The 14911-nt window shown below is 47.1% G+C and overlaps 1 protein-coding gene across 1 annotated transcript; it reads right to left on the bottom strand.

The window, feature by feature from the left end:
* Positions 1-6968: 6968 nt before the first annotated feature.
* On the bottom strand, positions 6969-8874 carry NOG (noggin). The gene has a single exon (XM_021555558.4). It carries the CDS (start codon positions 8265-8267, stop codon positions 7596-7598), a length of 672 nt encoding a protein of 223 aa, XP_021411233.1. The 5' UTR covers positions 8268-8874; the 3' UTR covers positions 6969-7595.
* Between the last annotated feature and the right edge of the window lie 6037 nt (positions 8875-14911).

A 14911-nucleotide genomic window follows, 5' to 3' on the forward strand; every position in this document is an offset into this window, starting at 1 on the left:
GTGATGATCTGACCCCAGCCCCCATTTCCAAGCCTCTGTGCTGCTGGTGGGGAGGAAGCAGAGAGAATCAGGAGTACATTTAAGCCTGGAAAGAAGGGAGGGGTGGAGGGGAGGTGTTTTAAGATTTGGTTTTGTTTCTCAGTACTCTGATTTGATTGGTAATAAATAAATTTCCCCAAGCTAAGTCTGTTTTGCCTGTTATGGTAATTGGTGAGGGATTTTTCCCTGCCTTTATTTTGACCCAAGAACCCCTTGTTGTATTTTCTGCCCCCCTCTCAGATGAGGAGTGATAGAGCAGCGTTGGTGGGCACCTGGAGTTCTGCCAGGGTGAACCCCCCACAGACCCAGAACACTGCTGGGTGGAAAGGACTCTTCACATCCTCATGAAGCCAAGAGCAGATACAATGAGAGACAGGAGAGGTACTTGGGTGTTTCTGAGGCCAGGAGATGTAGCACTGAGATCTAATTTAGGCATGGCTAATAACAGGCTTATTTACAAGAGTTTCAAGGTTCAGGTCAATGACCACATTTATTGTGCAAGTATTACCTACAAAAAAAAAATGTACCCACTTATTCCAAAAGGACATGATGAACTTGGAAGTCCACCTGATTTTAAAAGATAGTATTTCAGCTTGTCTCACCAGGCTATAAAATCTCTCTAGTAATTTATGCATGTTTACAATAATATCTGTGCAATATTATTCAACATTCTGTTGCTGTGTGAAAAATGGAATGCCCTTGGAGGAACAAATCCATGCAAAAGGCAAAATAAACCTAGATAGATATGCAGTGTCTAAATGTCCAAAGCAAACTAGGAGAGGGAGTGAGGGAAAATTATTTTCTGTCCATTTTTCACTCCCAGACAATATTATGAAGTGCCTGGAATACCAGAAGGTTCATTTTAAAACAGAGGACTGATGTTTACACTGGCCCTTATATAAATATATATGGGTTTTATGTACTTCTTTTTCCTAATACTTCAAGTTAAACTCAGCTTATTTATTGCTGAGAAAGGTACTGGATTTTTTTTATTTCACAGGTACAACACAGCAGCCTGGAAACGATATTCTGAAATTGTCCAGAGAAATGTGTGCTCAGAGCAGTGTGATTTGGAATCCAATATGGAAAGGTAACCTCTAACCTGAGCCCTGGAAAGTTGCACTGCTGTAAATAAGGTATTTGCATTAGTAGGTGTAAGATGTACTTATTATGAAGTTATTTACACCACCCAGTGCAGGAGGCATTTCAATTAACATAGGAGTGCCTGGCTCTGCTCTGTCTTCCTCTGGACCACAGTTTGCATCCAAGCCAGGTAGTAAGTTGCCAGGTGTAGGCCAAAAATAAAGTCATTACTATGCCAGAAGGAAAATGCTGTTAGGGTTGTATCAATACAAAGGGCTATACTGGCTACATTCTCCTAATTTAATCCCTCCCCACAAAAGAAAAATACCCAACAACAGTATACTCTTCACAATCATAATCAAATCACAATCACAATCACAAACTGCTAAGCTACTAACCACAATCACAATTCAAACATCCTCATTACTGTTTCATTGTGCAGTTTGGACCGAGAATTCCTGCAAGCATGACAGTTCTGGTGGTGGCTTTGTGATCTGGATCCTGCTTGGTAGGATCTATGCAGAGACCAACAACTCATTCTACAGAGCCCACTCTGCAGGCATCAGATGACTGTGGCTTTCAGTTACTACCTCTGGACCAGAGCCAGAAGCCTAGTGGTGAAAAGCTCTTTATACCATTACCAATCCCTCGAGCCACCCAGTCCTTCTCCATTGCATACAGGTTTTTAGTGTTGTGCCTTAAGATCTGTTCTGGTTCTGAGTAACGTTCTTTGTGATGGGAGCCTTGCCACTCCCCCTCTCATGAGGGAAAGAAAACAACGAGGAGGGAGTGTGAAACCTATTTTCAAACTCTGTTATGATTATCTGATGCAGCGACTGCTCTGGGATTCTCCACGGGAGAGCCCTGAGTGCTGGATGATGGCTGTGCTGGGTGAAGAGCAGACTCCAGCCCAGTCAGTGCCAGGATCTGTGTGCTTTCAGTCAGTGCTGCTGCTTAGCCCGTCCAGCTGGGCTCTGCGATGGGAGCACCCACGCACAGCCAGAGGCCCCACAGGGATGGCTCCAAAGCTTTCCAGGACATCTGCAGCTGGCAGGGCCTCAGTGCACCACGGGCTGCTCTGGCACTGAGTGCTGACTCAGAACACGATGCTAAAAGGCACATGGATATACCCCAGAGAGGGCAGAACTACAACCAGTGAGCTCCCACAGCATCAGCTCAGCTCAGGTTTCCATCGAAGCCATCTACCAACATAGTCAGAAGCTACATTGTGGTATCTCTGCACTCCTGTCCCACAGTTCAGCAGGGAAAAGTGGCTCACGGTGACCTTACACCCGTGCAGATTTCTCTGCAGTAGCTTTTCTCCCAGACTCTTCAAAAGCACATCCCACAGGGCAGCTGCTTTCCCCTCAGGGAACAAGCTGCAGGGGACTTAGCAGTAATACACTGGTACCCAGGCTTCACAAAGAGGGCTGTAAGCTGCTGATCCTGCAATAACACCTCCAAGGATTTAGAGTCTTTAATGTTGATTGCTGAATATTTCTGTTCCTGTCTGAACCATTCCAACAGTTGTTTCAAGTGACTGTATTCATTCCCTTCTTTTTAACCATTGGAGCTTCTTGCTTGGTCTGGGAGCAGGGAAGAGGGAATGAAAAGGTCTCTTCAAATTTGCTGGAGCTGCTCTCTTAAAAGAGAGCATTGACAGAGATCCTGCAGCTCCCACGTGCAGCGAGGCTCCCACTGGAGCTGCAGGCACCGAGAGACTGCAGGATCCTTGTGGGCACTCCAGGAAAAGTGTGGCTGTTCTCCTCCCCGCTGGATGGGGATATCGGATCTATTCCTAGCATGGATCTACCAGGTGGCAACATTGCCCTGCCAGCATACCTTTGGTTTGGCTCACCTTGAAAGCTATGATGTTACATTATATGATGACGTCATTATATTTATTTCAGCTTTCAATGAAGCTTCCTGGCGAATCTCCAAGCTGGAATATCTTCTCTTTAATGTGTCTAAGATCCAGCCAATGTGGTGCAGATTACCTTTATATAACACAGCCCAGTGAAGTGAACTGCTTGGGAATTTTTTTCAAGGTGTTGATGTAACTAAATTAAAATTATTTCTCTATTAAAACTATGGAAGAAAAAAAACTTGTCCAGTATTTACCCAAATACTACCGCTCTAATTTCTAGCTGAGGTGATTTTGGTGATGATTCCACAGTGTCCTCATGCAATCTCAAGAACTCATCTTTGTGGTTATTTTGAAAATGACAAGAAGAATCAAATAGATTTTTCAATTGAGTATATAAGTGAGGACACAACACTTTAATGTGTAATGTTTCCTAATTGGTTCATTTTCTTCACACTCTCTGAACTAATTTTGAATTAGTTAATTTGGACAAGTTACTCTGGTTTACTCTTTTGTGTATTTATTGACGGTGTTCCTCTTAGCACTTTCAAATTAGTCATCATCACAACTTTGGTTAAAAGCCACATGTTCATCCCTTATAATCAGAAGTATAAAGCATTGGAGAATGATATGTAGAATACTGCTCTGCACTGGCAAAGACAATGGCTTGGATGCTAAATGCAATGCCATAGAGGACCCTCCCTTGAACACTGGGCCTTAAATTTACTAGATTTTGAATAAACACGTGGTGTGAGAGATTATTCTGATAAAGACTGACTACAGTGGCAAAGAAGAAGTCCTGTTCTCCTCCCAAGGAACTGCAGCACACAGGTTAAATGACTCAGCTGAGCCTACGGCAGACACAGAAATTAATTGAAATTCCCATTATTATGCTTTAAGACACTAAAATTGCAAAAGAAGAAACTGCAGAGTATCGAAAAGCAAGCTTTCAACTTTTCCCTTATTTCTTCCCCATAGTGGTCTTTGTGCAGTCTTATGATGCCACTACAAAGACCAGCAAAGAAAAACTGGCTGTGTTATGAATTGATTTCTATTTAAAAGAGCTATAATTCAATTTTGCTACAAAAACATATTACAAAATCTAATATTAAATAGATTTGCATAGAAACATTCATCAGAAAGATATTTTATTTGTTTGGCTTGAAACCCTTCCACTACAAGCCAAACATTTCAACACTGGGGCAGGAGGACCAGAAAGTGGACCTGACCAGAAACAACAGTGAAAACTACTAGTTTACTTTTGATCTACCAGCTGACAAAATGTAGCTATTTATTTAAAAAAAAAATCATGGGCCTTATGGATGGTGAAACTTGATTTTTTAAAACCCAAAATATTCTCATGAACTTATTAACAGGGTGTTATTGGTTGAGAAAGCATGTACGTACACATGACTCACTGGTAACAATGACCCTTGGATTAAAATTAAGACAGATATGGTGATAAATATTTAGACTACATTAACAGCACACTTCTTTTACACTCAGAGTAACAGTCACCAATACACACTCATCTCTGCACACATAAAAATTTTTAAATCTTGAAGCCAGCAGTCAGAGGTGGTTTCCAGATGAAGTCCCTGTTTGCCCCATTGCTGGGATCACAGACAGATAAATCACTGGGTGAGCCCCCTTGCTAAGTAGTGGAAATATTACTTTAGCAAAGTTTGCTAATGGGGCAAAGGACCTTGTATTGTAATCCAGTGACATTTTCAACCTTCGGAGAACTTTTGTTGACATTCCCGAATCCCTGGCTGCCATCCCAGCATGAAATAGTTTCTGTTCACATAATTCTCGTGTTTACCAGTCATGAAAAACTCTTGCTTTTTTTTTTTTAAATAAACTTTTTTTTTTTTTTTTTGCAAGTGAAACTCTGTCTAAAAAAATATTGGCCCCAGGCATACAAGGTTTTGCATAAATTCATATGTGATGAATGGCTGATTTTAATGTTATTTGGGTATTTGTCAGAACCTAACAAATATACATGGTAATGGTGGTTCATAAACTTAAACATCTCAATATACCCTTTCTTCTGGAAATAAATTACGTTTGTTTGCCCTGCCTGGAGTCCTAAGGTAGCCGACATTAGGAATATTTTAAATGTGATCATCCATCCAGCATGTCTTTCAGGCGCCACGAAGATTAAATGAAAGAATCATAAGATGAAGGTCTTTAACTTTTAATCCTTTTACAATGAACCCTTAGATAGACATGGGGGCAGGGTGCCTTCTATGTGAGTAATAATGCCTCTGTTCCTCTTCACTAGGTTAATGAATACCCTAAATGTCCCAAGATCTGATTTTCTTCCCCCCTCCCAAAACTATTGAAATTAGAGCAAAGAGACGGGCGGTAAAACGCACCAAGAGACTGAGCGAGGGAATGAATATGCATTCGGAGATACCGAACTAAGCGTTAGAGAAAGCAGGGCTGGCTCGTCACTGTGAAAGACCCACGGGTTTAAAATGATCAGCATAGATTCCCTCCGAGTTTTGGAGGAGAAATTAAAAAAAAAAAAAAAGGGGGTTTTTTGGCTCCAAGATAAATAAGGAAAAGGCTTTCTGCACTGTCAGGGAGCCTTTGAAGAACACGTGGAGAGTTTGTTTTCGCAGTTGGTATCTATGAGATATGAACCGTCGGCTCTCCCAGCACGTCAAAGTCCAACACGTCTCTAATTGGGCCGAGTCCCGACGGAGCCGCGGGACAGCTGCGGGTCCCGCGGAGCCCCGCGGGCCGGGCCGGGCCGGGCCGGGCCGTTCCGCAGCACCGCGGGCAGCGGGCGGGGGCGGCCCCGGGGGGCGGGCCGGGAGCGGGCGGCGGCGGGGCTCGGGCACCCGCGGCAGCACGGGCGGCACGGCGCGCTGCTCCCCGGCCGCAGGGCACGGAGCTCCCCGGCTGCAGAGCTCACTGCTCCCCGGCTGCAGAGCTCGCTGCTCCCCGGCCGCAGGGCACGGAGCTCCCCGGCCGCAGGGCACGGAGCTCCCCGGCTGCAGAGCTCGCTGCTCCCCGGCCGCAGGGCACGGAGCTTCCCGGCCGCAGGGCACGGAGCTCCCCGGCCGCAGAGCTCGCTGCTCCCCGGCCGCAGAGCTCGCTGCTCCCCGGCCGCAGAGCTCGCTGCTCCCCGGCCGCAGGGCACGGAGCTCCCCGGCTGCAGAGCTCGCTGCTCCCCGGCCGCAGGGCTCGCTGCTCCCCGGCCGCAGGGCACGGAGCTCCCCGGCTGCAGAGCTCACTGCTCCCCGGCCGCAGGGCACGGAGCTCCCCGGCCGCAGGGCACGGAGCTCCCCGGCCGCAGGGCACGGAGCTCCCCGGCCGCAGGGCACGGAGCTCCCCGGCTGCAGAGCTCGCTGCTCCCCGGCCGCAGGGCACGGAGCTCCCCGGGCTGCCTGCGGAGAGGAGGCTCGAGGGAGGGGGTGCAGCCCCCGAGCGCCGCAGCCCCGGGCAGCCCGTCAGGGTGGCGATGGCCCGGCGCTGGCGGGAGCCCAAAGAGTTAACCGGGCCGGGCCGGGCGGTGTGCGGGGCTGTCACAGGATCAGGCTAATAACGCGTCTGCGCTGAAACCCCCCAAAGCCCAGGGGTCAAGTTTCAGCAGTGTCCCACCACAATGGTAGGTGTGAAAGACACGTGTCCCGTTGTAAATGAAATGTCAAGCGGTTAAAAGAAAAATCCCCGAGCAGCTGCCGCCGAGCTCGCCGGGGCTGCGCGGCCGCGGGAGCGGCTCGGCGGGGCACAGCGCAGCGCGGAGCGGAGCGGAGGGACCGCCCTGCCGGCCGCCCCCATCCTGCGGGCCCGGAGCCCGCGGCACTCCGCCGGTGTAGGTGCCGCAGAGCCCCTCTAACAGAGTCGTGAGCAGGTTCCCACCTCCCCCTGCCACCACGAAGCGTCCTGCTGAGCGTGGAGAACGAGGAGGAGAGAGAAGAAAGCCCCCCCGACGGCGGCCAAACCAAAAAGCAAACAGAATCCAAACGGCTCGTGTTTTAGTGGTTGACTTTAATTCTGCACTGCACTTTTACTACAAGGATATAAAGAATAAATAGCAGATACTCTTCATTTACATAGGATTAAGTCATTCAAACTGTTCTCTCTATTTACAATAACATTGTGCTCTAGGCGTTTATTCATTTTTATTTTAAATCTGAAGTCCGTAAGGAAAAAGAAAAAAAAAACAAAACCAAAACCAAAACAAAACAAAAAACCTCACACACACGCTTTCCGAATAATGGAAAATATTATCAAAATTCTCTTATCAAAAAGTTTGGTTTGTATTTTTTAATCCTTTTATTAAAAAAAACACCCAACAAAAAACCTACTTCGCCAAAGCGAAGCAACTTCTCTCTGGAATATAAATAAAAAAAAAGAATACATTAGCAACGATCAGGGTAATAGTCTTGAAAATACAGTAGACGTTGATTATTTCACGTATAATACTGACCTTTTAATAGTATATTAAACCGGTGCCATATATACACACAATATACATTCTCCTACACGTTACAGTGCATTACAACGTTAACCAGAAAGCAAATGTCTTTTATTTCTGTTGCAGCAAAGGTCCACGTGAGTCCGCTGGAGAAGGGGCGCGAAGGGAAGTGCCGCCCTAGCAGGAGCACTTACACTCCGAAATGATGGGGTACTGGATGGGTATCCATGTGCATCTCTGCCCGCCCCGGCGCTGGCACCTCCACCTCAGGATCGTTAAATGCACGGACTTGGCAGGTTTGCAAACCATGCCTTCGGGGACTGAACAAGACCTTTTACTGTAGCAGCTGCCCACTTTGACGTACCGGGGCCAAAAGCGGCTGCCGAGATCGTTCCACGTGTATAGGACCGGGCAGAAGGTCTGGGACCAAAGCCACATCTGCAGCTTCCTGCGCAGCTTCTTGCTCAGCCTGTGCTTCTTGCCCGGCTGCAGCCCATCGTAGAACTCCAGCCCTTTGATTTCGCTGGGCATCGCTCCCGAGGGTCTCTGCCTGAGCAGCAAGTCCAGCTCAGCTAGATCGTCCACTCCGAGCCGGTCCTCGGGCAAAGAAACAGCCATAAAGTTGGGGTCGAAGTGTCCGCCCATGAGGCTCCTTAGCAAGGTCTCGTTAAGATCCTTCTCCTTGGGGTCAAAGATAGGGTCCGGGTGCTCGATTAGATCCACCAAGGGCAAGTTGTCGCTGGGAGCCGGTCGGATGTGCAGATAGTGCTGGCAGGCGCCCTGCTGTAGCCGGAGACCCAGCAGAACCACCAAGGCGTATATAGTCACAAGGCACTGGGAATGATCCATCCTTGGGAGACCGGTGGGGGGGTGGGGGGGGGGAAAGGGGGGCTGGATTCACCAAACAGCAAGGGAAGAAAGTGCAAGCAAATACATCAGAAAACTTGTACGGGGATATCCAAAATAGCTCGTCTTTGAAGGGAATCACGATCTCCACTCGCCGCACCACCAGCAAAGACAGCCCCCTGATAAGCGCGGAGAACAAGCCCCCTGCAAACACTCTCTCTTGCAGGCTTCTCTATAAAATTTCTCCTGGTGGAGCCGCTCCAAAATTCTGCTGCTGCTGCCGCTTCTTCTCGCCCTTCCCAGGAACGGGAGATGCCTCTTTTTGTTGCGAATTCTGCTTGTGGCTGCCGCTCCTCGTTGTCTGCCCGTGCGTGTGGAAGAAGTGGCTGCCGATTCTTCCTCCCCGCTCCTCTCCGCCGTTTGCAAAGCAGCCTCCTCAGCAGCAACAGTAGCCACGCACGTTGGCACCAGTTTGTCTGCTTCGCAAGGACCCAAAGCCTTTAAATTTCCTGCACTTTCAGCTTCATCTCCATGGAAACCACAGACTCTCTCCTAACCCACCCCACCCCCCCTTAAAACCCACACACACAACACAACCCCCACTCCCACAAAAGTGCAGGAGAGTGAGGCTTCCCCCTTCCCACCGCAGGCACCCTCTGCTGGGGAAGGCTGAGGCGGGAGCCGCCGCCTCCCCCCGCCCTCCGCACGCCGCCGCTCACGCGAGCCGCCGCGCCCCGGGAGATGCTGCCCTGCTCGGGGCAGCCGCCGGCAGCTCCGCCCGGCCGGGCGCCCGCTCGTCGGGCCGCCGCCGCCGGCTCCGGGCTCGGCCTCGCCCCGCCGCTCTCCTCGTGGGCGCGGAGCGCGGCCTCTCCCGCCCGCCCCGCGCAGGAGCGCGGCTGTCCCGGTGCTCCGCGGGCGGCCCGCGCCCTCCCGGCCCGGCCCGCGCTGCGCGGCCGCCGGGGGCCGCCCGCCCAGGCGCGCACATGGGCGCGGGGCGCGCTGCCCGCCCGCGGGGCCGCTGCGGACGCTCTGCCCGCGGCGCCGCGGCCGCCGGGCGCCTTCCCGGGCGGAGCGAGCCCTCTGCTGGCGGCGCCGCGCCGGGCCGGGGGCTGCCCGCGGGCGGGCCGGGGGGCTCCGGGACAGCGCGGAGCGGCGGGATGCCCGCGGCGCCGGAGGAACTCGGGAAGAGCCTCCCGCGCCGCGGGGGTGAGCGCGGCGGCGGCAGCGGCGGGCAGAGCTCCGGGGGTGCTGCGGTGGGAGGAGGCGGCTCCCGCGGACTCCGCGCGCACCTCGGGGCTGCGGCCGCGTGGGACCCCGCGTACGGACCTGCGGTCCCCCGAGACGAGCCCGGGTGCTCGGCTCCCGCGCCGGATGCTCCGGGAGACTGCCCGGCCCCGCTGCTCTCTCCGGGGCACTTGCTTGGCGATTTTCTAGGGAGTTCGCTAGGACTTCATCAGAAACGCAATTTCCAGTTATGCCCTTAATCCATACAGGAAAGATGGAAAATGCCTCAATGGAAATACATAAAACAATTTAAAATTTGATACTAAATGCCACTTCCATGGCAGAATTACTGTCTCGCAAAGAGCACTTACACGGCGTGGCAGGCAGGATGGCTGTAAGGCTCTATTATGGTTTGAGTAAAATTTCCTGAAGTGCTTGAATCCCATTCCTGCAGGCTATTTAGGCACTTAGGAGCCTAAGTTTAATGAGACTGAAGCTAAGCCATTTCACCTAAATTATTTATGCATTTGTTTAAATCTTAACCTTCAAAATTAGGTTCATTATGAAAGTACTACATAGATCATATTACCAATATTGGGTAGTTTTTACGAAAGTGATATTTTTTCAACTATTTTCATTCCCAATTAAAAAACCTCTTAACTTTGCTTTATTCCAGAACATATAGGGCATTTTATAAATAATACATAAGTGAAAAAAATTACATGAAAAAGATGGAAAACTGACCTAAGGTTAACACTGTGAAAGAGCCTCACAGTGACACTTGCTGCTACAATGTCTGTCAAAGACCTGCTGGAGTTTTATTAAATTTTTTTTTCACCTGCAAGTTGAGGTCTCTACCTCCACCTAGACCCCGGTAAACTTTAATTGCTGAAATTTGGCATAAAAGTTGTCCCTTGATATAAGTGAGAAGCTACACCTCAGACCCAGAACAGAAGCAAAAATTCAGAAGTTACATCTAATCGCTTGTATTTATTTTTTAATAATAAATTAAGTTTTATTCAGCTGGTATTTGAAACCAGTTCTTTAACTACCAGTCTCTTAAGTCTAAAAAACAAAGCTAATAAGGCTTATGTTCCATCTATTCCATGCCAGATGTTTAAGATTCCACATTCAAAATTGTGACCCTAAACAAGGGCTGGAGGACTTTTCCTCCTCAACTGAGTTACCTGTACAACAAAATGTTTCTGGAATGAGTCTCTTTAAGCCTCTCTGTGCCTCTTTAAGCCCCAGATCTGTTCTGAGCAGAGCAGGCTGGAGCTCAGTAATTCCTCAAGCGTGGGTGTCTGCCTCGCCTCAGGTGCACTGGGCTCCTGGAGAGGCCATGAAAGCTTGAGGGATGTAGAAGTGATAGAAGTCACTTATGGCCCAAGAATTTCTTGATGGAATGGCTGACAGCAGGGCTGGGAAAGAGCTGCCAGTAACTCTGCCAGAGGCCTCTGGGTCAGAGGGAAAAGAAACTGGTTTATTCCAAGGCTTGCTGAAAACAGCAGTAAATGAAACCTGGAGGTAAAGGGCATGATCCAGGGTCAGTGTATGATGCCAACCCTTCCTGGGATAGGGAGAGAGGCCAGCAGCTCATAGAGGCCTTAGCTGGTCATTCTACTGGCAATGATGCATGAAGCAGAGTAGAACAACTCCCTTTGCCTCAGTTTTAGTGGTTCTGGAGTGCTGTCAGTAGTAAAAACCTGTTTTTTCAGTAGACAAAACAAACACAGCCTTCAAGGCACACAGGAAGCCAGTGTGGGCAAGAGTGAGATGCCACTTCTTCAGGGTGACATCGCTGATGAGGAGAGAAGAGGAATGCAGCCTGTGTGGCTCTGGAGGCACAGCTCTGAAAACACATTAGCAGCTGACTTCAGGCCACAGCAGTGAGGATGCACAGAAGCAATTCAGAATAGATTTGTTTCCTGTTAAATCTACTAACAGAAAATGGCCTGACCTACTTCACCCAACCCAGGGCTCAGGGACATCCCTCTGAATTCAGCCCATGGTTTCAAATAAGCCTGGTCTGCAAGCAGTAGTCTCATGCACCACTCGAAACCACAGAGGGACTCTCACAGAAAGTAATAAAACACTACAAAACTGGGATGAAGAAGAATTATGCCAGGTGTGATTGGCAAAGCTGTGCCTTCCTTGGGAGTGGAGGCTTCCTTAGAACTATTCTTGCATCCCTTTACACTTGAAAGATTCTTTAAATCATGCTCTCATTGCCTTTTGCTTCTCATTTTAAAAAATCCATTGGCATGAAATGATTGTTAAGGAAAGGAAGGGAAAAGCAACAGCATAATCAAATAAGTCCTCTGCTCTGCTGTCATGCAAATTTCTCATATGGCTTTGGGCAGCACATTTCATAGCTCTGCCTTTCCTTATCTGTAGAGCAGGAATGTGAATCCTTGCTTCTTTCATGGAAGTGTTGGAAAGTTTGATTAGATGCTACCAGTATCAATGGAACAACGCACAGGGACAAGACTCCTGTTTTACTAAAATTGTAGAGGAAACCTGTGTTTGAAAGAGCAGACAACTGAATTAAAACCACTCCAATTTTAGTCTTAGGTTCTAGCAAGCTGCTGGTTTCCTCTTCCTTTATACATCTGTATAAATTTTATAAAGAACTTATTTTCTACCTTTTCTTTAAAAACTGAATCCCTAAGGAAATTCTAAAGGAGATGCACAGCTTGCAGCCATTTTTACATAGTCCAAATATATTTGATGACAAATCTACATTATGAGCTATCAAGGGTCATCTATGACCTTCCCTGGAATCCATGTACCACAGGTAAAAAAAAATCACCATTCTGCTACTTTGAAACTGCATTCTTTAATGTGGAAAGATTCAGGGAGATCCTGCTGAATCTTTGAAATGTGGTGTTCTGTCCCTCTTCCCTCATAAGGAAGATACTTTATCAATTTCCCTGCCCCTTTTCTGATACACAGAATAAGGACTGTGCTGAGGATGACAATGTTAGCAGGTGATCAGCTGCTCTGAAGGAAAACAGTTTTGAATCAAAAATATTGGAAGGTAAAACATACCTTGAGAGAGCAAAGTTCTACCTTTAAACCCCATCAGAATGGAGACAGGGAAGGAGACATTTGGCCAAGAACCTATATCTACAGTGATAAATAACATATAAATAATGTACTTTGAAACTAAGCTCTGGGATGAATGTTTTATAGTGGAGTAAATTCTAAGATGACTAATGCATTAAAACAATGAAGGAAAAACAAAACAAAACAAAACAAAAGTATACCCCACAAATAAAAACCAGTTATTTCTTAGTCTTTTAAGTACAGCTATACATAGATGTATCCATTGCCTTCAAAATGTCCTTAAAGAATTACTGTATTTTTCTCATTTCATGTCATTCTTCTTCCTAAAATACTGTGCCTCCTTGATTCTCAGCCCACTCTTCCTGCTTCTGCATTTTTCCTAAGGTATAGACTTTTGTCTTTAGACCAGAGCTTGTGCATTCATCTGCTGATAAACTGTTTATCTTAGCTTTTATGAGGGCGCCTTGCTGCAAGCCCGCCAGAGACAGGATCCTGGGTGTTTGTCTTTTTTTTAAAGAGGGTCCGGGAAGTGACGGGTATTTATACCTCCCTTGGCTCTATATATCATGGGAGGTGGAACTCCACTGTCTCTGTTTCTTGCTTTTTCTCTCAGCAGTGTCTTCTGCCATAAATCTGAATCTCTCAGAACAAAGTTTTCTTGGCTACAACCCCACTTGGAGGAATTAGTTTTATTTATTTATTTATTTATGCAAAAGGTTTGCAACAGAGGAAGCCCAAAGTTCTTCTAAATCCTCCCTCTCCTCTACCCCACCTAAACATCCTACTTTTTCTGCCAAATCCTAACATCTCAGCAGTCAAGAGAAGAGACCAGCATCTCACAGTGTGCAGACCAATTCATTACAGGCAGGGAAGCCAGTGGGAGAATTGGAAAAGATGAAACAGAAACCAAGGCATTTTTTATGTTAAAAAATGACACTTATATTTACAAGCAATGGCTCCTGAAGGGGATCTGAATCTCCACACAGGCAACATTGTTTATCCAAACAAACTCCCTGTGGCAGCATATATTACATATATACACACATGCCAAATAGGAATGTATGTATTCATTTTAGCCAGCCTGGTCATTAAGAGAAACATCTATTGAGATAAACCAAGTTTTTACTATTCCTTTTTTATAAAATGCTAAAGACAACTGAGGGACAAAGATTCAATGAAGCGAAGAATACAGCAACCTCCCCCAGTCAAGCCCTGTGTGCATGGGAGTGATTCATTGATGCCAGCTACTGAATAACCCTGATACATAACATTTCTCACCTCTGATATTTAAAAAGACCCCCTCGCCCTTTTAGCACCAATGGAGCCCTCCAAATGTTTTATTGCTAATTGTCTAATGCTATGTGATGAATGACTGCTTGACTGAAAATGACAACCCCTTTTCTCTCAACTACTTCATTTTCCTGGCTCCAGTGGGGGTGAAGAGGAAAAAAATAAATCCAATTACATCATGTTTACCCTGTTAGTTATGAACGAAGGAAAACTGAAACTTATTTTAAAAGTACTTCTATCAACTCAGTCCTGAGCCCCCAGGTCCCCTGCACTCAGTAAACGTTGCCTCAGACTCTGGTGTAAAAGGTTCCAAGAGACTCACGGGTTTTGTGGAAGTACAAAGTCCAAGAGGCAGGGTCTAATCCTGATCAGAGAGCCAGAGGGAACAGGATCCCAAATAAAACTGACTCAGAAATCTTGGACTAAGTGTGGAATGGCTGCACTTTATGCCCACAAGAAGTATCCTGGCTACAGTGTAATAAAAGAGCAGAATTTAGCCTGTATATAAAACAACTTCTGACAAAGGTTTTGCCTCAATAATTAATGCAACAGCAGAAGGTCCCACAAATTCAGAACCACCGCTTTATTACAAATCTTTTAAATTTGAAAATGTACAAGGATGAAGGAGCTCTAGTAACTAGAAAAAGATTAAACTGCATGTCATTCCCCAGTATTTTTTATTATCACTTCTTTCCAGCTTCTTATACTTTATCCCTTCAGGGAATCTGATTTCTTAAAAAAGAAGTGGATCACAATGATCAGCCAGAATTGTGTGCATAGCATTATCTCTGCAGCCATTACAAAATGTCCCAAGATACAAACCCACAGTGGCTGGGCTGGCTGTGAAAAGCTCTATGTTCAATAGGAGACTTCTCAAAGAAACTTGTACCTTTAGTGGCACATGGAATGATTTCCCCTTTCTCTCACGAATGATGAAACAGGCACACTCGTGAGGTTATGGGATTAATTCAAATATAGAAACAGACATTTGTGTCTGAGACTGATTCCAAATCTGCTGATGTTCAGTAGGAATCTCTGGGATGTGTTTCTTTGGCTTGAGAGTT

The sequence above is a fragment of the Lonchura striata genome, chromosome 18 (assembly GCF_050655825.1).
Source record: "Lonchura striata isolate lonStrDom1 chromosome 18, ASM5065582v1, whole genome shotgun sequence".
NCBI lineage: Eukaryota > Metazoa > Chordata > Aves > Passeriformes > Estrildidae > Lonchura > Lonchura striata.

What these genes read in the sequence shown, in the direction of transcription:
- NOG (XM_021555558.4), bottom strand. Translation starts at nt 8,267, where the DNA reads ATGGATCATTCCCAGTGCCTTGTGACTATATACGCCTTGGTGGTTCTG.